Genomic DNA, 25,120 nt, shown 5'->3' on the forward strand with positions numbered 1-25,120 from the left:
GAAAAAGTATTCAGACCCCACAAATTTTTTCACATTTTACTGTGAAATAATTTAAAATATATTGTAGGATTTTATGAGCTAATCTATAAAACGTTTTGCATCATGTCAAATCAAAAGAAAAATTCCACAACCTGTCAACAATTTTCTAAAAATTAAAAATCCAACATTGTAAAGCTGAAGAACTATTCATCCCCTTTGTAATTACTATGCTAACTTTCCTCAGGTGCAATACTTACTGCCTTACCAAAACACCCAATTTGTTATTGCAGAAAATTTGAGGATCACCTGAATAAGTACCCCTTCTCTCTGTAAGGTCCAACAATATGGTAGATTTTCAACAGACCAAGCCCAAATTAAGACAAAAGAGCATTCAAGGCAAGTCAGGGAAATGATAGTAGAAAAGCACACATCTGGGGAAGGGTACAAGACCATCTCAAAGGCACTGAACATATCTCAGAGCTCAGTGCAGTCGATCAGGAAAAAGTGATAAAAATATGAAACCACAGCCACACTGCTGAGGTCAGGCCACACCCTCTAAACTTAGACACCAGAGACGATTGGCACTTGGAAGAGAGGCTACTGTGACACCAACAGTCACTCTATGTGGCTGCAACTGGAGATGAAATCCATGGCTCCACAACCTCCGAGGCCTTGCACAAAAAGGGTATGTATGGAAGAATGGCAAGGAAGAAGCCCTGGCTAAAAAAAAAGCATATCCTTTTCCTGTAAAGAGTTTGGAAAGTGTCACCCAGAAGAGACTGTAAAGATGTGGAAGAAGGTCTTATGATGAGATGAGACTAAAGTGGAACTTTCTGGGCTCAACACTAAACGGTATGTGCAATGTAAATCTAATATCACGCATCAGTCAGGTAACACCATCCCTACTGTAAAGTATGGTGGGGGTAGCATCATGCTCTGGAGATGTTTTTTCATCAGCAGGGACTGGAAATCTGGTCAGAATTGATGGGAAAGTGAATGCTGCTAAATACAGAGAAATCCTGGATGAAAACCTGCTAGCCTCTGCTAGAAAAGTTAAGCTGGGAGGAAATCCGTCTTTCAGTAGGACAACAACCCAAATCGCAGTGCCAGAGCGACCGTGGAGTGGCCCAGGCAGACCTGACCTTAACCCGAACATCTCTGGCAAGACCCTAATTTTGCTTCCACTGCCACTCCCCAACTAACATGGCATAGCTTGACCAATTTTGCAAGGAGGAATGGGCAAATCTTGCTCCATCATGTTCAGCAAAGCCCATAGAGACTTGCCCCAAAAGTCTGCTGGCTGTAATAGCTGAGAGGAGTGGTTCAACTAAGTACTGAGCAAAGAGGGATGAATACTTTTGAACTGTGGACATTTCAATTTATAAATTTTTAGTTATTCATGCTTTGCAATTTTCCTTGTACTGTGAGGGGGGAAAGGGAACATGAGATTCACAAATAAAAATTCTCAGTTAAATTGATCAAAATCCCTGGTTGTAATACTCATTTATGTGAACAAAGGGTTGGGGGCAGAATACTCTTACAAGGTACTGTTGTTGACATAATTGTGTGAAGTTGCCATTAAGCTTCTGCAGTTTCATTCTTCCTGCTCAATCTCCACAACCTCAATATTCCAATTTTACAAGCAACTACCTAATTAACTTTGATGCATTGACCTTTCTTTGGCCTGTGCTTTTTAGAGTCAGTATTTCTGATTACTGCTGCTCCAGTAGAGTATTATGCCACATCAGCAATCCATGCTTCTCATGTTAGTTTAGTCAGAGCATTAGTTGGGGTAGAAGAAGAATAGCCCTTAACTCGGCAGTGGAGTTATTGGGGCACCATCTTTTGACAGTGTTTCCGTAGCAAGCTATTCTTATTTTTACGAGGCCAAGTTGCTAGCTCAACGCTCAACCTGACTTGGATTTGAACTCGGGAACCTTTGTTCTGGAGCCCAGCGCTGATATTATTGTGCCACCAAGCGGGACAATTAGTTGGGGTGGAGAACAAAATTTTCAGTAAAGGGCTAGAGCAGCAAGCTTCATTTCTCTCAGCTTCACTTTTGAAACATGTTGGAGCTCCAGAATATGGGAAATACACAACAGGTAATGAGTACACTATATCAGCGCAATCTGAGTGGTCAGAGGAGTGAGTCATTTACAGCCACTATGCCAATCGTGAGCTGTACTGTGAAAAATTCTGTCCACCCAATCTCCACATCACTTACTGTGTTCATTTCAAGCCTATTCTTTAGACCACGTGAACAATAAAAACACCTACGTCAGGATGCTGTTCATCGACTATAGTTCAGCATTTAATAAGATCATTCCCATAATCCTGATTGAGAAGTTACAGATCCTGTGCCTCTGTACCTCCCTCTGCAATTGGATCCTCAACTTCCTAACCGGAAGACCACAATCTGTGCAGATTGGTGCTGACGATCATACACTGGTGCACCTCAGGAGTGTGTGCTTAGCCCACTGCTGTACTCTCTATATACACATGACTGTGGCTAGGTATAGCTCAAATACCATCTATAAATTTGTTGTAAATACAACCATTGTTGGTAGAATCTCAGGTGGTGATGAGAGAGCGTACAGAAGTGAGATATGTCAGCTAGTGGAATGGTGCCACAGCAACAACCTGGCACTCAACGTCAATAAGATGAAAGAGCTGATTGTGGATTTCAGGAAGGGTAAGACGAAGGAGCACATACCAGTCCTCACAGAGGGATCAGAAGTGGAGAGAGTGAGCAGCTTCAGGTTTTTGGGTGTCAAGATCTCTGAGGATCTAACCTGGTCCCAACATATCAATGTAGTTATAAAGAAGGCAAGACAGTGGCTATATTTCATTAGGAGTTTGAAAAGATTTGCCATGTCAACAAATACACTCAAAAACTATAATAGTTGTAGCATGGAGAGCATTCTGACAGGCTGCGTCACTGTCTAGTATGGAGGGGCTACTGCACAGGACCAAAAGAAGCTGCAGAAGGTTGTAAATCTAGTCAGCTCCATCTTGGGTACTAGCCTACAAAGTACCCAGGACATCTTTAGGGAGTGGTGTCTCAGAAAGGCAGTGTCCATTATTAAGGACCTCCAGCACCCAGGGCATGCCCTTTTCTCACTGTTACCATCAGGAAGGAGGTACAGAAGCCTAAAGGCACACACTCAGTGATTCAGGAACAGCTTCCTCCCCTCTGATAGATAGATAGATAGATAGATAGATACTTTATTCATCCCCATGGGGAAATTCAACTTTTTTTTCCAATGTCCAATACACTTGCTGTAGCAAAACTAATTACATACAATACTTAACTCAGTAAAAAAAAATATGATATGCATCTAAATCACTATCTCAAAAAGCATTAATAATAGCTTTTAAAAAGTTCTTAAGTCCTGGAGGTAGAATTGTAAAGCCTAATGGCATTGGGGAGTATTGACCTCTTCATCCTGTCTGAGGAGCATTGCATTGATAGTAACCTGTCACTGAAACTGCTTCTCTGTCTCTGGATGGTGCTATGTAGAGGATGTTCAGAGTTTTCCATAATTGACCGTAGCCTACTCAGCGCCCTTCGCTCAGCTACCGATGTTAAACTCTCCAGTCCTTTGCCCACGACAGAGCCCGCCTTCCTTACCAGCTTATTAAGACGTGAGGCGTCCCTCTTCTTAATGCTTCCTCCCCAACACGCCACCACAAAGAAGAGGGCGCTCTCCACAACTGACCTATAGAACATCTTCAGCATCTCACTGCAGACATTGAATGACGCCAACCTTCTTAGGAAGTACATTCGACTCTGTGCCTTCCTGCACAAGGCATCTGTGTTGGCAGTCCAGTCAAGCTTCTCGTCTAACTATACTCCCAGATACTTGTAGGTCTTAACCTGCTCCACACGTTCTCCATTAATGATCACTGGCTCCATATGAGGCCTAGACCTCCTAAAGTCCACCACCATCTCCTTGGTCTTGGTGATATTGAGACGCAGGTAGTTTGAGTTGCACCATATCACAAAGTCCTGTATCAGTTTCCTATACTCCTCCTCCTGTCCATTCCTGACACACCCCACTATGGCCGTGTCATCAGCGAACTTCTGCACATGGCAGGACTCTGAGTCATATTGGAAGTCTGATTCTTAAATGGTCATTGAATCTTTGGACACTACCTCACTTTTTTTAATATACAGTATTTCAGTTTTTGCATATTTAAACCTATTCAATATATGTAATTGATTTACTTTATTATTTTTATCTTATTTATTATTTTCTCTCTGCCAGATTATGTATTGCATTGAACTGCTGCTACTAAGTTAACAAATTTCACATCACATGCCGGTGATAATAAACCTGATTCTGATTCTGAACATCTGAAAAGATCCAAAAAATCTGGAGAGAAACTGCAATGAATTAAGAGAATAACTCAATTCTATCTGTAAGGAGTACTCCTGCAATGGCCAAATGAAAGATGAAAAATAAACCTTGTTGAGCCATGAGAGATTACTTTTCTTTAAGCAATCCATCAAAATTAAGGATGAATGTACAGAGGTCTGCTCTGTAGGTGTTATTCTCGATCCCTTGCCATCTTTTCTCTCTTTTGGCAGAGTAATTTACCCAACTCAGTCCCAGCAAGAAGCAGATGGTTTCTGCATTGTGAGAAGCACCAGCAAGGAATGGGAGATTGTTTGTACCAAGCCTCTAGTGTCTCCGGAAGAATCACATCTCCATTTACCCCTCATCTTTCTTCCAAAGAGAATCTTCTCCCTTGCTCACAGATTCCTTACATGAAATCAGCTCCACTCATGCCTATTCAGAGTTTGCGGAATATGTCAGTCTCCCTGTCTTTCTCTCTCCTGCTTTTGCCTTATTCCCTTCCATATCATGAGGAAATTTAAGGAAAGCTAACTTAAAATATTTAAGGGATCAGAGAAGCAACAACACAGGAAAAGGGTGGGCGGACTTCAAAAGATGTATTGAGCCCTGTTTCATCCATCAACAGCTTTCCACTGACTGAAATCGTGTTGGGAATTTGTTCTTTATGGAACTCCAGTTATAAGTAAAAAGGACTTTTATTTTACAGCCACTTGATACCGCAGAAAGTGGAAATAGATATGAATTGGCAAATTCAGTATAACCCAGAGCGCACACTTGTATACATGCATTGTAGTAGCTATTTCACAGATACTAAATGTCACTGTCTCACAACTTTGTTTTGCTGCCATATAGAAGTGTGATTCAAGAAACAATTTTTAAATCAACCTTCACTCATCGGCAGATCCAAAGTGTTGAACAGACATTGGTGCCCAAACTGAGCATAAGGATCAGTCGGCAGTGAGGAAATAACCAGTGAATTGGTTGGCCAGGTTACTGGGAGGCATCTTCAGGTTGTCTTCTACCCCAGTGTAGATTATTTTTTCCAGTTAGTTTAACGGAAGGATCTTCTGACAGTGCAGTAGTCCTGAGTACTGCACATGGTAGTATAGCATGCCCTAGCACTGCCCTTCTCACGGCGTGACACCCCCTCAGCAGTGCCCCCTCACAGTGCGACACCCCATCGATACTACCTCTCACACAGTGCAACACTCTCTCTTTACTGCCCCTCCCAGTGGGATTGTTAAACAATCTGAAGTAGACCCATGGGCTCCTGTTCCCACTGTGCCTCACTGACAGGTTCCTTGGAAACATTCACCTTGTTTTCTTTTAATAATTAACATTTTATCAGTAGTATAGTTTGAGCAAAAATAATCCCCGTCAGAAACAAGGTCACATATGTTACATTGACATCACTAAACACAACAGGATTACAGTAAAGTTTAAACCTAATTTCTCAATTTCAGCTACTTAACCAAGTAACTATCCTCCTTTACTTTGGCCTGTTTGGTACCAGGGACAGTTTGAGTAGTTTGTTCTGTGGTTTTCTAACTCCCACATGGTCACATGGACTGTGTCCCTGAGAGCTGTAGTGAACACAGACACTCCTGATAGATTAGCTATGTCTGCATTTAGCCTGCAATCCACCCCGTCAATGTTTCACTCCATTTCCATCCCACTTATATTCTGTCCATATTGTTAATATCAATTACCTCAGCAACCTCACCTAGACTTACAATTCAACTGCTTCTATGGTTAACTTTACTTTGTTTCTGCTCACCAGTGCCTCTCCCTTCCCCCTCACTACCCTTGCCCTACCTCTTACCCCACCCCCTCCCTACCCCACTATCAACCCCTCTATCACTCCCTCTCTCCCCATCCCCATCCCCCTCTCCCCGTCTCCCCCTCTCCCCGTCTCCCCCTCTCCCCGTCTCCCCATCCCCCTCTCCCTCTCCCCGTCTCCCCATCCCCCTCTCCCCATCCCCCTCTCCCCCCCTCCCCCTCTCCCCCCCTCCCCCTCTCCCCCCTCCCCCTCTCCCCCCCCCCTCTCTCTCCCCCTCTCCCTTCCACTCCCTCTTTTTTTCCTCTTTCTCTATCTCTCAGTTGGCTCACTCACAGAATTATTCCTGCTGATTGCTCCTCAAAATGTGATGTTTAATCTGCTTGCACTAATCCTTCTCTGAGTTGGCCTTGTATTAATCTTAATAAAGTTAGAACAACTTGTTTGCTTTTATCACCAATTTTTAATCGAACAACCTTGATACAGTGAACATTTGATTGAACTTGTGTTAAGTTTTTTTTTGTCCTTAGAATGGTCTTTGATTTGAAGGTGAAACTTTGCTGGTCCTGCACCTCTTGCTTTCACTATTAAGAAACCCCTGTTTAAGTGTCCGTCTGCATCTTTACGGAAGATTCAAATTAAAGGGTTGGCATTCTGCAAACATGTTGCCCATGAACAGTTTCATTACTGCAAACCACATGGCTGATGTTCATCAAGACTTTTGCTTCAGGGTGAATGTCCTTACCAATTGCTCAAAACAAGCATTATCAAATGTAGAAGCAAACCCAGTCACCCTCATTGTGTTTACAATAATGCATAGCTGGTGGTGGCCATAGATGTAATTAATTTGCTATTTCTCGTGACATTGACAAACTACTCTTGCTTTGCTGCCATAACTTACAGCATCAACAGCATTTATTAACACTTTGCATTGGTTTTCCATCCACCAATCGATAGTTGTCTATCTAATTCCATTTATCCAGCCCTTCATAAAGTATAGCTTCCACCACAGAATGGTAACTGAGCCAAATGTTGCTTTCAAATATGTTCTTAAGGTTACCCAGACCATTTGAGACAAATTAAAATGTTTTTTAAAAAAATTGATTATAATGCACTCTGCTGAAATCAAGGCCCTTGGTTGTAGGACACAGCCACTTAAACTGCCTGGGACAGTGTAAGAAGCCGAGACTGGTTCAATGTTGGACATTATCCAAGAATGTTTATTGCATGACTTATTTGTTCACTGATGAAAGAAAATCTTATGTGGTTGGCCTATATTTGACTCCAAACCTATGTGAGGGAGTACCCCCTGAAATGGTCAAAGACGTGTCAATTTTGTAAATTATTGCTTTTATCCTGTGCCTTGGCCTTAATTTTCTACTGGATTGTTAAATGAGTGATTCACCATGCTGTTAGTCACATGTGACTACAGATGAAATCATTCATTGTCTTGCTGAACAGAAGCCCTGGATGAACCAGGAGATCTGAGGGTGAGGTCGATGGCATTCAGGTCTAGCAACCAAGTAAAGTATAAGAGGTCCTGGTATGACCTCTGGAAGACCATCTCACATGTGAAGTGGCAATTCCAAACCAAACCTGAATCACAGAAGGATTTTCAATAGATGTGGTGGGCTTGAATGCCTTCATCTCCTACAAAATGATACCAAGTGACATAGATGAAAACAAGGTTTTGCTCCCAGATGAGCTCAATGCCTTTCATGCTCACTTTGACTTGACAAAACATGGAAGCACCTTCATGAACATCAATAGCCCCCAAAAACCCTATGATTTCAGGCTATGGGGCTGATACGAGAGCATCCTTCAGTAGAATGAACCCATTGAAAGCATCTGGCCCAGACAATGTATTTGGCTGAGTTCTGAAGACTTATGCTAATGATGGGCTGGAGTGATAAATGATGTCTTTAATCTCTTGCTTCAGCAGTCTGAGGAACCCACCTGCTTCAAGCAGGCTTCAGTCACGCCAGAAGGATGTGGTAAACTATCTCAATGATGATCGTCCAGAGGCACTTACATTCACTGTGATGAATTGCTTTGAGAGGTTGGTGATGCCTAAGGAGTGACTTGGATCCACTCCAATTTGCCTACCGACACAACAGGTCAACAGCAGATGCCATGTCATTGGCTCTTCATTCAACCCTGGAACTTTTGAACAGTGAAGATGCGTAGATCAGAATGCTCTTCATTGACTACACCTCTGTATTCATACTATCATCCCCTCAAAACTAATCAATAAGCTCCAAGGCCTTGGCCTCAAAACCTCCTTGTGCAACTGGATCCTTAATCTCTTCACTTGCAGACCCCAGTCAGTTTGGATTGGCAACAACATCTCCTCCACAAATTTCCTCAGTACAGGTGCATCACAAGGCTATGTGCTTAGCCCCTTGCTGTGGTCACTTTATAGTAAAGACACAGACTCAGTACAACAGTACTGCCACATTTTAGTTTAATGATGACACCACTGTCGTTGGCAGAATCAAAGATGTTGATGGATCAGCTTATAGTAAGGAGATGGAAAATCTGGCTGAATGGTGCCACAAGAACAACTTATCACTCAATTTCAGTAAAACCAGGAGCTGATTATTAACTACAGGAGGTGGAAACCAGTCATCAGTGAGCCAGTTGTCATCAGGGGATCTGAGCTGGAGAGGGTCAGTCCCTCAGCATTATCTTTTCAGAGGATCAGTCCTAGGTCCAATACATAAGTGCTATTATAAAGAAGACATGGCAGCACCCCTACTTGCTTAGTCGTTTGCAAATATTCAGCATGTCATCTAAGAACTTTGACAAACTTCTTTAGCTGCACGGTGGACAGTGTAACTGACTGATTGCATCGTGGCCTGGTATAGAAACACCAATGCCCTTGAATGGAAAAGCCTACAAAAAGGAGTGAATGCAGTCAGTCCATCACAGGTAAAGCCCTCCCTGCAATAAAGCACATCTACAAGGAGCACTGTTGCAGGAAAGCAACTTCCATCATCGAGGCCAGGCAGCATCTATGGATGACATTTCAAGCCAAAGCCCTTTGGCAGGACTGGAGAAAAAGCTGAGGAGTAGATTTGAAAGGTGGGGGGAGGGGAGAGAAACACCAGGTGATGAGTGAAACCTAAAGGGGGAGGGATGAAGTAAAGTGTTGGGAAATTGGTGAAAGAGACAAAAGACCATGGAAAAAAGAAAAGGGGGAGGATCACCAGAGGGAGGCGATAGGTGGGCAAGGAGATAAGGTGAGAGAGGGAAAAGGGGATGGGAAATGGTGAAGGAGAAGGGGACTGGGAAGCATTACCAGAAGTTCAAGAAATCAATGTTTATGCCATCAGGCTGGTTACCCAAATAGAATATAAGGTGTTGTTTCTCCAGCTTAAGTGTGGCCTCATCACAACATTGGAGGAAGCCATGGATTGACATGCCGGAATGGGAACTGGAATTTCTGAGAAGTGGAATTAAAATAGGTGGCCACTGGGAGATCCCACTTCTTCTGGTGGATGGAGCACAGGTGCTTGACAACGTGATCTCTCAATTTATGTGAGGTCTCACCAATATACAGGAGACCACACCGGGAGCACCAGACACAATATATAACCAGACTCACAGGTGAAGTGTCACCTCAGCTGGATGGACTGTTTAGGGTCCTGAATGGTGTAAGGGAAGAGGTGTAGGGGTATGTGTAGTACTTGTTCTTCTTGCAAGGGCAAGTACCAGGAGGGAGATCAGTGGGTAGGAACAAATGGACAAGGTAGTCGTTTAGGAAGCAATCCCTGCAGAAAGCAGAATGTAGAGGGGAGGGAAAGATGTGTTTGGTGGTGGGATCCTGCTGGAGATTGTGGAACTTTCGGAGAATTATGTGCTGGATGCAGAGCCTGATGAGGTGGTAGGTGAGGACAAGAGGAACCGTATCTCTAGTAGGTTGGTGGGAGGATGGGGTAAGAGCAGATGTGCCTGAAATGGAAGAGATAAAGTTAAGGGCAGCATTAATGATGGAGAAAGCGAAGTCCCTTCCTTTGAAAAAAAACTAATCTCCTTTGTTCTAGAATGAAAAGCCTCATCCCGAGAGCAGATGCAGTAGAGATGGAGGAATTGAGAGAAGGGGATGGCATTTTTACAAGTAACAGGGTGGGAAGAGGTATAGTCCAGGTAGCTATGAGAGTCCATGGGTTTATAATAGACATCAGTGGATAAGCTGTCTCCAGAGATAGAGACATTGAGGTCGAGAAAGGGGAGGGAGGTATTGGAAATACACCAGGTAAATTTGAATTGAATGGAATTGACTTTATTTCTTACATCCTTCACATACATGAGGTGTAAAAATCTTTGTTATGTCTGCATTTAAATGTGCAATGTGTAATTATAGTAATTTATAGTAATTTACAATAAATAGAACAGTCAGTGTAACATAGAAATACACTCAAATCAGCATGAGTTCATCAGTCTGATGGCCTGGTGGAAGAAGCTGTCCGGGAGCCTGTTGGTCCTGGCTTTTATGCTGCAGTACCGTTTCCCGGATGGTAGCAGCTAGAATAGACCATGGTTGGAGTGACTAAGGTCTCCAATGATGCTTCGGGCCCTTTTCTCACACCTGTCTTTGTAAATGTCCTGAATCATGGGAAGTTCACAACTACAGATGGGCTGGGCTGTCCACACCACTCTCTGCAGAACCCTGCGATTAAGGGAGATACAGTTGCCATACCAGGCAATGATGCAGCCAGTGAGGATGCTCTTTGAGGACAGGGTGGAAGTTGGAGGCAAAGTGAATGAAGTCGATGAGTTCAGCATGGGTACAAGAAGCAGCACCAATGCAGTTGTCGATGTAACGTAGAAGTGCGAGATGGTCACCAGCGTAGGCTTGACACATAGACTGTTCCACATAGTCGACAAACAGGCAGGCATAGCTGGGACCCATACGAATGCCCATGGCTACACCTTTTGTTTGAAGGAAGTAGGAGGAGCCAAATGGGAAATTTTGTCAAGTTCCACTAGGTGGAGGAGAGTGGTGGTGGAGGGGAACTGGTTAGGTCTGGTGTCCAGAAAAAAATGAAGAGCTTTGATACCTTCCTGGTGGTGGATGGAGATATATAGGAACTGGACATCCATAGTAAAAGTAAGATGATGGGGGCCAGGGAACCTGAAATCATTGAAAATATCCAGAGTGTGTGAAGTGTCATGGATGTAGGTAGGAAAGGACTGAACTAGGGGGAAATAAGAGTTGATGTAGATATGAGTTCAGTGGGGCAGGAACAAGCTGAAACAACGCATCTACCTGGATAAGTGGGTTTGTGGACCTTGGGTAGGAGGTAGAAACAGCAGGGTGGGGTGCAGGATGAAGGAACTATGAGGTTAGAAATGGTGGATGGGAGATCCCCAGCGTCAGTAAGGTTGGTGATGGTGTGGGAGACAATGGCCCACACTTAGATTGGAGGAACGACACCTTACATTCCATTTGGGTAGCCTCCAAACTGATGGCATAAATATCGATTTCTTGAAATTCCAGTAATGCCCACCACTCCTTCACTATTTCCCATCCCTGTTTCCCTCTCTCACCTTATCTCCTTGCCCAACCATCGCCTCCCTCTGGTGCTCCTCCCCCCTTTTCTTTCTTCCATGGCCTTCTGTCTCTTTCACCAATCAACTTCCCAGCTCTTTACTTCATCCCTCCCCCTTCAGATTTCACCTGTTGCCTGGTGTTTCTCTCTCCCCTCCCCCCACCTTTTCAATCTATTCCTCAGCTTTTTTTCTCCAGTCCTGCCGAAGGGTTTCAGCCTGAAACATCGACTGTACTCTTTTCCATAGATGCTGCCTGGCCTGCTGAGTTCCTCCAGCATTTTGTGTTTGTTGCTTGGATTTCCAGGATCTGCAGCTTTTCTCTTGTTGGTGGTTTTCCATTATCAAGGGCCCCCACCATCCAGGCCACTTTCTCTTCTCACTGAACCCACTAAAGATACAGGAGCCTCAGATCCCATATCACCAGGTTCACGAACAGTTATTACATCTCAACCATCAGACTCCTGAACCAGCATAGATAACTTCACTCACCCCAACAATGAACTGCTTCCTAAACCTATGGACTCACTTACAAGGACTCTACAACTCATGTTCTCAATATTTATTACTTATTATTTATTATTATAATTTTTTTATTTTTTATATTTGCATAGCTTGTTGTCTTTTGCACATTGGTTTGTGTTTTTCCATTGATTCTATTGTGTTTCTTTCTATTTTGTGTGAATGTGCACAAGAAAATGAATTTCTGGGTAGTATATAGTGACATATATTTACTTTGATAATAAGTTTACTTTGAACTTTGTGGACTGTGGGCTGGACTACACATGGACAGTTAGTTTGGGCTTCTGATCTTATACTTTGGGGCACTGAGAACAGGATGCGATTTATTAGTGATGCTCTCCATTGACAAATGGCCTACTCACGAAGTACTGTGTTAAGAAATGCCCTCTGTAACTCCAGGGTGACAGAGGGCAATGTGTGTGCACCCCAGGATGACAGAGGTGTGTGTGTGTACCCCTGGGTGACAGAGGAGGTGTGTGCTTGCACCCCTAGGTGACAGAGGGCCGTGTATGTGCACCTGATGGTGTCAGAGGGGGTACTAGGCTATTTCCGTCCTGGACGATTGTGTCCCGGTCATTAGCATCCCTGGACATTTGCATCTGGTTTTTTATTGCGTCCCGGTTATTTGCATCCCACAGTAACAAACCCCATGTTACATATGCTAAGCCTCTTATCTCAGCTCAAAAAGCAACCATCTAATCAATTAGGGTAATTGTAGGCAAATGAGGGGTGCCTCGTTTGCAACTGAGCTACTTATAAACAAACCCCCACATGTTTCCTATTACAATTTGGCTTTAAATTTACTTTTTTTTCCAGAAACTAAGCTGTGCCACAGTTCTTGAAATCAAGCAAAGGTGGAAGCATACTTGATGATGGAAATTATATCTATCACTATCATAAGAAAAATGCTGCTGGAACGAAAACTTACTGGAGATGTGTGGTATGATCCTGCAAAGCAAGAGTTCATACTGAGAGCGATGTAATAACAAAACGAATTAACGAGCATAACCACGGTTCTGCTGCTGCAATTAGAGCAAAACAATCAATTTTAGAGTTGAAAGAAAGTGCGATATCCTCACAAGAACCAACAACACATCTCACTGGAACATCTTTGTCAAAACATGATGAATTTTCAATGGCAGAAATGCCCTCTGTCTCAGCAATGGGGAGAAAAGTTCGTCGTTGGAGACAGGAAGCTCAAAATGCTCCATCTATACCAAACCAAAGATGTAATTACGAAATACCAGAAGAATATTGTATTCTCCCCACTGAACAAAGGTTTCTTGCAATTGATACTGGCATAAATGATGAAAATAGAATGTTCATCTTTGTTTTGAAGAGGGTTTGGATGACTTGACACGATTTCAGAATTGGGCAGCAGATGGCACTTTTAAAATTTGCCCACAAATCTATTATCAACTGTACTGCATCCATGTCCGAGATGGTACATTCAGTATTCCCCGTGTTTTTGCTCTTCTACCCAATAAGACTAGAGAAACATATGACTGCCTATTCACTCTTTTGTTGCAGACTCGCCCTCAACTTAATTCCAAATTAGTGCTGATGGATTTTGAACTAGGAGCAAGAAAGAGTGTAGCAGAAGCATATCCTAATGCAATAATAAGCTGGTGTATTTTCCATTTGTCAAAATCCATCTTTAAGAAAATATGCAACCTCTGTTTAAGACAATAGTATAATGAAGATCAGGAATTCAATTTAAAAATTAGATATTTTTCTGCATTAGTTTTCCTTCCAGTAAATAATATGGTAGCAGGCTTTTTGGATCTGAGTGAAGATCACAACTTACCTCCCGAATTCATCACATGCTTTGAAGTTGCATACATTGGCCAAGCAAGAGGTAGAAGTGGGCACAGGATTGCAGCAATCTTTTCCATTGCATCTTGGAATGTTCATGATCGAACAATGAATGACTTGCTTAGATCTAACAATAGTTTAGAGGGGTGGCATAATGCTATCCAAAATTCAATTACTTGTCAACACCCCTCTGTTTGGAAATTAATTGATGCATTGAAGAAAGAGGAAGCTATGGCCAAAAAGAAGAAAATTGACAACCAAAGAGGGATTATTGTCCAACCAAGAAATAAGAATATCAATAAGCGCCTTCAATCATTAATTACAATCCTGAGGATAAATTAAGTTTCTTACGAGGGGTTGCCCACAACATGCATACTTTTTAATTTTGGATTTAAAAATTAAAATTTTAATCAATAAAATGCATGCTATAATCCCTTTTTTAATTAATAAAACTGTTATATATTTTCTGAAATATACATATATTGGGATACAAATGTCCAGGAACGGACGCGATTGTCCTGTCACCGTTTGAGGGCAGTGTGTGTTCCCCAGGATGAAAGAGTGTGTGTGCACCCCAGGGTGATGAAGGGCAGTTTGTGTTCCCCTGGGTAACAAATGGCTATGTTTGCAACCCAGGATGACAGAAGGTACAGTCATGTAGTGATACTTTCTATCTGCCCTGTCCTAAGCTCAGGACTGCCTTCTGAAACCGCTAGGCATCTCTACCTCTCACACATCAAGCTGCTGCTTGAAGCCTCCTCTGACCTAGCGGTTGTCAACCTTTGCTTTCGTGAACCAAGTTGGGCGTTCTTTTGGGTGCCATATAAATGGAGAATAAGCTAACCATCTATCCAGCACTGAACTCTTGGCCAGTTCCCATCACCCCACATGTTGCCCCAAACTCTGCATCACTACTAGGCCAGAATTTGGGCAACAAAGGTTTTCAGTCTGTAGGATGGGAATGTGGATGTTTTGCAGTGGGAAGAGATGAGCTCTCCACCTTGTCACTGTGGTTGGGTGGTGTCTGTGTGTGTGTAGAGTGGGATTATTGTATGGATGGGTGTCTGTGAGCACTAGTCTCCAATATGAGGGTGGGATCAGTGTGAAGTGCACCACTGTTGTATAGTGGGTGCATGAGGAGGCTTACTGTATGAGGGCAGGTTGCTGTGTGAGAGACTGGTGGATGTATGGGATGAGTGACGTGGGGGCCAGGTCACTGTGTGGGTTGGTTGCAGTGAGAGGTGGGGGTCACTATGAGGGGTGGATGACAGCGAGGACTAGAAGCTACTGTGTGGGGTGGACCGCGTGCAAGGAGTCAGGGTCACTGTGTGAGGGGTAGGATCACTATGGGAGGGATGCTGCTGCTACATGTGAATCCTGCACTGCTGGACTTGAGTGATGGAAAGTTTAATTGTAGCTGAAAAGTTTGTGAGTTGGCTGACCTTTCAGAATGATATTACTGTAACTGAAGAAATAAAATTCCTGAAACTATGGTAACCATTTACATAATAGAGCAGGCGGACCAGACTGTTGATGTAAGCTACAATATGTAATTTATATTTTTAATATTACTGATTTATAATAATTTGCAATGCGATGATGGGATGGAAATGTTCTCTAATTTTTAATTATTGGAAAAGCATTTTGGGGAGAATAAGGCAGAGAGATTTTGTGAGGTACAGGGTATGAATTAAGAAACAATGGGGGTTGCCTCACTATTGACTCCTTTCCATTTCTACTTCTGTCCTCCCCATCGACTCCGCATCTTGATTTTCCGAACCTGTGCTTATGTCATCCTTTATTCTCAGAGTTCCAATCCTCCTTTGGAATGTTGTACCTTGAATATTTACTTCCTAGACTTTGTTACCTTACAACCCCACCTCTCTAATGATCACTGAATTATACCCATTTATTTCTCTTTACTCCATTAGGGAGAGGCTTTGAATAATTTCTTTCCCCCAACTCCAGCCATATGTGCAGCTGCAATCTTTTCTGCTACACTATCTCCTTCCTTTCACACTCAACTTTTCAAAATCCAGCTCTTTACCTGCTACAACTCCCTTTCCATTTCTAAATTCTTCTCGCCTATACCATTTAGATCTACACCTGCTTTTCACCTCCTCCAGGTGACCCTCCTCATTTCCTTTCCCCTATTGTTCACTCTCCTCTCCAACTAGATTCCTTCATTTCCAAGCCCTTTCCCACTCACCTGGCTTCACCTATCACCTAGCTATCCTTCTTCCCTTCCTCCACCTTTTTATTCTGGCATCTTCTCTCCTCCTTTCCATCCTGAAGAAGGGTCTTGGTCTGAAATGTCAAATATTTGTTCATTTGCATGGATGCTGCCTGACCTACTGAGTTCTTCAAGCATTTTGTGTAGAATTCTTGATCTGAAATTTCAACAATTCCTTTCCCTCCATGGATGCTGCTTGACCCACGGACTTCCTGCAGTAGTTTGTTATTTGCTCCTATTAATCATGACAATTTCTACAAACAAAGTTACATCACAGAACTGAAACAGATGTAATTAAATGTCAGAAACTTGACAACTAATTTATTTGTATATGTAATATTATCTAACATTTATGTTTTTCAAGATATTTCCCGGAGTGCTACAGAAGAAAATGCTATGATTCCCGAAGACAGATAGAACAGATCAATAGCTGGATCTTATCCAGAACTGTTCCTTTTGTGACTCCATCAAGTGGTGCCAGAGCCAAAACAGATGCAGATATAGCTTCTCAAAAACAGCTGTGTAATATCCCTAGCTCATACCTTGGGCCAGCGTGGAGCTTGTGTAAAAGCAGCTTGGAAAGTGGGAGTTTGTAGTACTTGATGTTTCAAATGTTCAAGGAGATTCTGGAGCCAGCCATTTTACCACACTTTCTTTAATCGTCTGGGAAAGACATGGACCCTGTCCAGTACACATACAGCGACACTACTGAAATGACTGTAGTGTGGTAAAGCATTGCTGCTGGGATAACTGTGAGGGTAAGTAAGACTACTACCCAATTTGCATATGTTATTTCAGCACACCCAGCTCTCCAATATAGTGTTCCTTTCGTACATTGCACAGAGCATCAATGTGGTATTTGTGTTAATGTTACAATATTCATGTTATATGATCCCAACATACTGTGTTAACTGGCTTTTTGTGCATTTTTAGAAGCTGCAGAGTTGTGTGACAAATTTCACCTTTTTACAGTTTCTATATACATATTCAAGCAAATAAGAGACTGTTTTATATCTCTTATTAAATGTAAAGTAACTGATTAAATAAACTAAACAAGTTTAACATTTATATTGGTGTTACATTAGTGATCACTAAGGACATATTAAAAAGTTAACAGCCCCTGAATCTTGTAATTGGTCCCCACTGCCTTCATCTTCATTGGTCAGACTGGTAGTTTCCACATTTGACTGATGTGGCATTACATTCCAGTCACTTTGTTTAGCCGGTTACTTTATTAGCTGAGTTCTACATGGGAACAGCAGTGAGATACGCCCCTTAGTTGTATGTGGGTGTAACATGTTTGACTGAGGTTTGGCAACTGGTTCTACCTACTTCCTATTTTTATTTTTATTAAATTCAATTGACTTCCTGTCAATGTGTTATTGGTAGTGTGCTTTATTGGACTAGTTAGCATCTCCCTCAGATTCAAATAATTGGAGAGCAGATTGTTTCAGACCTGCAGGATCATTTGGGTCTGATCATAGAAAGGGGTTTCCATTCCGCTGCAATTGACATCAAACCAGGGACCAACCCAAGTTAAGGAAGGAAAAGGAGGAGTGCCAAAGGGAGCAGAAGAACGGGACCTGATATCAGCAGACTACTGCAGCAGCGACGTTAGCACACAAGTTAACCAGTGAAAGCTACCTGCAATAGACCGAGCTCCTTAATCCTGTCTTCAACAGATTAACTGTTAGCTACAGTCCTGCCACATCCATACTTGAAAGGTGGTGGACAATTAGACAGTCAGTGAGAGGGGAAAGTTTTGTGGTTATCAGCACTCTCAAAGACAGGGGAAAGCAGATCTGAGTGCATAAGACAAGGCTGTTGTGTTAGTAATCACCATCCAAGTTACGCACTAGCCTGATTGTGATCACTTTACTGGCCTTTCATCATCACCAGGGCTACATACTAAACTCAAGTTCCCAGAGCACACAGACATAAGCCGTTCATGATGTGCATTCCCTCCTGCTTCCTGTGAATGGTGATTAGATGTGGACTATGCACACTGTCCTTTCCCTGGCACCTGCAGCCCATCAATCTATTTTAGCAAAAGTACATAGTTTCAGTTTCTGCTAAAGGATTTGAATGTATAACCTATACTGACACCTGTGAAGAAGTTCTGTTAGAAGTTATTAAGCCATGATCCCACCTGCCTTCTCAGGTGAATACAAAAGATTGAATGATTATCTTGAAGAGGAGCAGAGAGTTTTCCCTGGTTACCAAGTTAATGTCAGTCATTCAGGCACATCTCAGAAGAGATGAGGTCATAATTTACCCATTCTCTACTTTGTAATATTTTCTCAACACCTTAATTGTGATAGTGACTTTGCATCAAATATTACTTCAGCTGTGGTCTCTGCTGTTTACTGAGGATGTGAATATTGATATATAACTGCAGGCCCTTTGGATGAAATTGTCCTTTGCCGTTGTACAAAAATGTGAATTGTAAGTGCTGACTTAAAAACTCCTTTGGCTTCCCTCACACAACTTCTGGAATCTTCAGAAGTTATAAGGAAGGTAGCAGAGGTTTGTTTAGTAGCTGATGGTGCTGTCATCCACTCCTTCCCGTTAAAGTTAAGGGGCAGAGAGCAAGGGAACACAGCAATGCAGCAAGCCTGGTGGAGTGAAGAGATCCAGGGAGGTAAGTGCCTACTGTGCAGTCTGCAACACTGAACAACATTGATGCTGGCTCTAGAAGGGAACATTGACGTTTGGCCTACATTAATAGAGGAGGTCTGCACTGAGCTTCAATCCTATTGGTTGCGGTCAGTACCAAGGGTTGTTCTGGTATGCTATAGGAGTCAAAAATTGTTGGCTACACTGATCAGATTTAAGCTGTTTTTAGCATTCAGCTCCAGGATAAAAATAAATGGCACTGATTAGATAATAGCAAATCTATTTCACTGTCGCCAGAGGCATTATCACCACCCACTGTGTTGTTAGAACACCTTCGTAACATTCCACAGTCTAATTTCAGACGTATGTAGTAACACGTGATAGTTGGCTGTAAAATAAGTTAATGACATGTTTGAAGTTCTTAGATAATTCCTAAACTCAGCAAAGAGGATGAGTTACAGCCAAGCCCCCCCCCGACACACTTCCCCCAGCAGCACCATAACTGCCCCCCCCCATCCTCATCCCCAATTGCCCATTTGCAGCTTTTTGGTTCACTGTGATTGAAAGGAACTGACGTACACCCTCCTGCAGGTAAACTGATCCCTGGGATTGCATTCATCATACATTTCCAAAGTCAGGCGATTCCTTTCAACTATTTTTGATGTATTGTCTGTTTATTTAAACACTCTGGACTAATGTAGTCTGCATCAGCTGTGATGCAGATAACAACACTCCCCTCTCTCCCTCTCCCCATCCTTTTCTCTCTTGTCCTCTTCCTAAATGCACCACACTATTTCCTCTCCCTTTCTCTCTCTCCCCACTTTACCTTCTCCCTTCTCCCCACTCTCTCCTCTCTACCTATCACTCTCCTATCTGCCTCTCCTGCTCTCCCCCTCTCCCTCCCCCTCTCTCTCACCTTACCTTCCTCTCTCTCTCCTCCTCACCCTCTTTCCCTTTCACTCACTCTGTCCTTCTCTATTTCTTCTCCTTACACTTCCTTTCTGTTTTGTCCTCCCTCTATTGCTCTCCACACTCTCCCTCCTGCACCTTCTCACCCTCCCCCTCCTTCCCCCTCTCCTCCTTCCATTTCCCCCTTCCCTCTGCTCCATCTCCTCACTTCCTCTCCTTATCCATCTTCCTCTCTCTTTCATCACACACTTCATGACCCCAACACCTGAAACTTCCACCATACTGCTCGTGTCTTCCACAGTGAAGACTGATGCAAAATACTTCTTGTTTATCTGCAATTTCATTGTCTTCCATTGCAACCTCTCCAGCAATGTTTTCCAGTGGTCCAAAATCCACTCTTGCCTCTCTTTTATACTTTATATATCCGAAGAAACTTTTGATATCCTCTTTAATATTATTGGCTAACTTACTTACGTATTTCATCTTTACCTTAATGACTTTTTTGGTTGTTTTCTGTTGGTTTTTAAAAGCTTCCTGGTTCTCTAACTTCCCACTACTTTTTGTTCTATTACATGCCCTCTCTTTGGCTTTTATGTTGGCTTTGACTTCATTTGTTGGCCATGGTTGTATCATCTTTCCTATTGTATTCTTCTTCCTCTCTGGGATGTATATATCCTGTGCCTTCCAAATTGCTTCTAGAAATTTTGGACATTGCTGCTGTGCCATCATCACTGCCAAAGTTCTTTTCCAATTAATTCTGGCCAACTCCTCTCTCATGCTTCTGTGATTTACTTTATTCCACTGTAATACTGATACATCTGACGTTAAGCTTCTCCTTAAATTTCAGGGTGAATTTGATCATATTATGATCACTTACCCATAAGGTTTCTTTTACCTTAAGCTTTCTAATTAATTCTGGTTCATTGCACAACCCCCAATCCAAAATAGCTGATCCCCTCATGGGCTCAATCATGAGCTGCTCTAAAAAGCCATCTTGTATTCACTCTAGAAACTCCCCCTCCTGGAATCCAGCACCAACCTGAATTTCCCAATCTACCTGCATATTGAAATCTCCTATGACTATTGTACCATTGCCTTTTGGCATGGATTTTCTATCGCCCATTGTAATTTGTAGGCCAAATCCTTACAACTGTCATCAAGGGTCTTTTTACTCTTAGAGTTCCTTAGCTCTATCCACAATGATTTAACACCTTCCGACCCTATGTCACCTCTTTGTAATGATTTGATTTCAATTTTTACCAACAGAACATCGCTGCCCCCCTTCCTTCCTGCCTGTCCTTTTGATACAATGTGTATCCTTGGACATTAAGCTCCCAGCTATAATCTTCTTTCAGCCATGATTCAATGATGCCTACATCATAACTGACAATCTGCAACTGTGCTGCAAGTTCATCTATCTTATTCCGTATCCTGCACACAATCCAATATTACACCTTCAGTCCTGTATGCACCCTTTCCAATATTTTCCATCTTTTATGTTGCAACTCATCCGGTTGACTGCAATTTTGCCCTATCAACAGCCTCTCCTCATTACACGTTTCCTCAGTTTGTAAACCAGCTACCTCATCTTTAGCACTATCATCCGCCTTTCCTACAATACTTATTGCATTGAAATATGGGCAGCTCAGGAAATCCACTAACTGTTCTGGTCCTCTGGTTCCCATCCCCCTGCAACTCTTGTTTAAACTCCACTGTGCAGCATTAACAAACCTTCCTGCTAGGATATTAGTCCTCCTTCAGTCCCTTCTGTACAGGACACACCTACCCTGGAAGAGAGTCCAATGATCCCAAAATCTTATGCCCTCCCTCCTACACCAACTCTTTAGCCATGTATAATCTTCCTAGTTCTCACCTCACTAGCACATGACATGGGTAGCAATCCTGAGATCACTACTCTGGAGGTCCTGTCCTTTAACTTAGCACCTAGCTCCCTGAACTCCCTATGAAGAACCTTGTCACTCTTCTTACCCATGTCATTGCTACCTACATGGAGCACAACTTTTGGTTGTTCACCCTTCCACTTCAGAATGCTGAGGACCCAATCTGAGATATCCCTTAACCCTGGCACCCAGGAATCTTGTTCTCGCCCACAGAACCTCCTCTCCGTTCCCCTAACTAACAAGTCTCCTATCACTACAATGTGCCTCTTCTTCCCCCTTCCCATCTGAATCACAGAGGCAGACTCAGTGTCAGAGACCTGACCACTGTGATTTTCCGCTGTTAGGTCACCCCCTGACAGTATCCAAAGTGGTATACCTGTTGTTGAGGAGGGTGGCCACAGGGGTACTCTGAACTTTCTGTTTAACCCTTTTCCCCTTCCTGACTATCACCCAGTTCCCTGTGTCCTGCACCTTGGGTGTAACTACCTCTCTATATACATCCCTTCAATCACCCCCTCTGCCTCCCGAATGTTCTGGAGTTCATCCAGCTCCAGCTCCAACTCTTTAACACAGAATATATCAATTAATCATTGATGCTGGCTTCGTGCTTTCTGTATTTAAGTCATCAAGGTGTTAACGGAATCATATATGTTGGAAGAGGTTAGGCAGTGTGTGGGCAGCAGGTACAATGGTCTTTTATCAGTGCAACAGGCCATATCACTCATTGTGTCTGTGCCAATCATGCCAATTTAAGTTAATCCCATCTTCCTGCACTTGGTCTATATCCTTCCATTCCCTCTGCCTGTCTAAATGCCTGAAAGAGTTGGTATCAGAATCAGATTTGTTATCACTGACAAATGCTGTAAAATTTGCTGTTTTGCAGCAACAGTGCAGTGCAAGATGTAAAATAAGAATAAATTGTAAAACATAAATGAATAGTTCAAAAGAGGAAAAGTAAGGTAATGTACATGGACTATTCAGGGATCTGGTAGCAGAGGAGAAGAAGCTGATTCTAAAATGAGGAGTGTGGGTCTTCAGGCTACTGTACCTCCTCCGTTATGGCAGTAAAGAGAAGTAGGCATGTCCTAAATGATGAGAGTCCTTAATGATGGATGTCGCCTTCTTGGGGCACTGCCTTTTGAAGACGTTCTCGAAGGTGGGGAGGGTTGTGCCCATGATGAAGTTGGTTGAGTCTGTAACTCTCTGCAGCCTCTTTCGATCCTGCACATTGGAACCTTCATACCAGTCAGAATGCTCTCCACCATACACCTCTAGAAATTTGCTAGTCTTTGGTGACATACCAAATCCCCTCAACTCCTAATGAAGTAGTCCTCTGGTCTGCCTTCTTCTTGATTGTGTCAATATGTGCACGTTCTCCCAATTTCCCCCTTCTGAAGTCCACAATCAATTCCTTGCTTTGCTGACAATTAGTGCAAAATTGTTGTTGCGACACCACTCAAACTGTTGATCTATTGCATTCCTATTTGCCTCATCGTTGCCATCTGAAATTCTGCCAGTAACAGTGATGTCATTGACAAATTTATAGATGGCATTTGAGCAGTGCCTCAGCATGCAGTCACGAGTGTAGACAATGTAGAGCAGTGAACTAAACATACATTCATGATGAGCACCTGTATTGATTACCAGCAAGATTGAAATGGTATTACTAATCTGTACCGACTATGGTCACCTAATGAGGCCAGGGATTCAGTTGCAGAGGGAAGTTCAAGACCCTGGTTTTGAAGCTTGTGGTTAGTACTGAAGGGATGATGGTGTTGACAGCAGCCTGATGGTAGGTATTGTTGTTGTCAAAATATTGACGTAATTACAAGAAGACACAAAAGTAGCTATGTTCATTAACAGTTTGAGGAGATTTGGTATGTCACCAAAGACTAGCAAATTTCTACAAATGTACCATGGAGAACATTCTAGCTGGTTGCATCACCACCTAGTATGAAGTGGCCACTGCACAGGATCAGAAAAAGCTGCAGAAAGTTGCAAACTTAGCTAGGTCCATCATGAGCACTAGCCTTTCCAGCATCAAGGTCATCTTCAAAAGACAATGCCTCAAAAAGGTGGCATCCATCATTAAGGACCCCTATCACCCAGGACATATCCTCTTCTCATCACTACTATCAAAGAGGAGATACAGGAGTATGAAGACACACACTCAGCATTTTAGGAACAGCTTCTTCCCTCTGCCAATAGATCATATATACTATATCTCATTGTACTTTATAGTGTTTTTATTATGTATTGTGCTGTACTGCTGCCGCAAAGCAACAAATTTCATGACGCATGCCAGTGATTTTGAATCAGATTCTGTCCAGGTGGTCCAAAACCAAGTGAAGAGCCATTGAGATTGCATCCACTGTAGACCTGTTGTGGTGGTACACAAAATACAGCAGGTCTGGGCCCTTCCTCAGGTAGGAGTTAGTTTTAGCTCTGACCAACCTCTCAAGGCACTTCACAGTTAATATGAGTGCTATCAGGTTTGAAGATGTCCTTGCATGCTCCAGCCAGTTGGTCAGCACAGGTTTTCAGTACCTGACAAGTAGCCTAGGCTTGATTTCTTGCAAGAATTCACCCTCTTGAAGGATGTTCTGACATTGGTCTCCCAAGACAGAAATCACTGAGTTGCCAGATGCTGTGGGGATTCGCACAGGCTTAGTGTTATTCTGCCTTTCAAAGCATGCATTAAGGATGTCAAGCTCATTGGGAAGTAAAATATTATTGTCATTTTTGCTGTTAGGTTTCGCCTTATAGGAAGTGGTATCATATCTGTTTCCACCATTACCCTTGACAGCATGTCCAAGATGCTTATCATTCTCTGTTTAAAAGAACTTTCCTGATAAATCTCCTTTCCCCCTCTCAGCTTAAAGCTATGGCTTTAGTATTTGCCTTTTCCGTCTGGTGAAACAGACTGAATATCTGCCCAATGTATGCTTCTCATAATGTTATGTAGGGTTCTCAGTAATAGTAACTGTAATGTTAACCGTTAACTGCTAATAATAAAATGGCTTCTCTGAAGCGTTATAATGAAATGGCTTCTCTGTAATGTTAACTGATGAGGTAATGTTTGTTGTAGCTGAAATGTTTGGGTTATAATTGTAGTTAATGGGGAATTAACCAATGAAAGTTATGTTATTCTACCTGTATGTGTGGGAACCTGAGGGAGTGCACGGGAAGTTTCGGCGAGGAGCGGCGAAGAGGAAGGACATGCTGGAAGCACTCTGGTAGACCACTGTAGTTGGTCCCAGTCTGAGGGTTGCGGAGTTCAGTGGAAATTGAATGGTGGACCGAGGATATTGCGTGAGCTCCAACGTTGTGCACGAACTGTCTAATTATTATTCTCAGAGCCTTTTTATTTTATATTTTGTTTCTCTACTAACCCCATAGTCACAGTAAGATTTATAAAGGGTAATTCTTTAATCGTACATTGTGTACTGTGTGA

The 25,120-nt window shown here is 42.7% G+C and overlaps 1 protein-coding gene across 1 annotated transcript in view; it reads left to right on the forward strand.

The window, feature by feature from the left end:
- The window catches only part of bbs9 (Bardet-Biedl syndrome 9), a 372,439-nt gene extending 354,860 nt beyond the window's left edge, over positions 1-17,579 (forward strand). The window contains exon 23 of the mRNA XM_073049830.1: positions 16,605-17,579. Within this exon, the coding sequence (XP_072905931.1) occupies positions 16,605-16,657 (53 nt within the window). The 3' untranslated portion in view covers positions 16,658-17,579. The remainder of the gene's footprint in view (positions 1-16,604) is intronic.
- The last annotated feature ends 7,541 nt before the right edge of the window (positions 17,580-25,120 follow it).

Source organism: Hemitrygon akajei, chromosome 1, assembly GCF_048418815.1.
Source record: "Hemitrygon akajei chromosome 1, sHemAka1.3, whole genome shotgun sequence".
NCBI lineage: Eukaryota > Metazoa > Chordata > Chondrichthyes > Myliobatiformes > Dasyatidae > Hemitrygon > Hemitrygon akajei.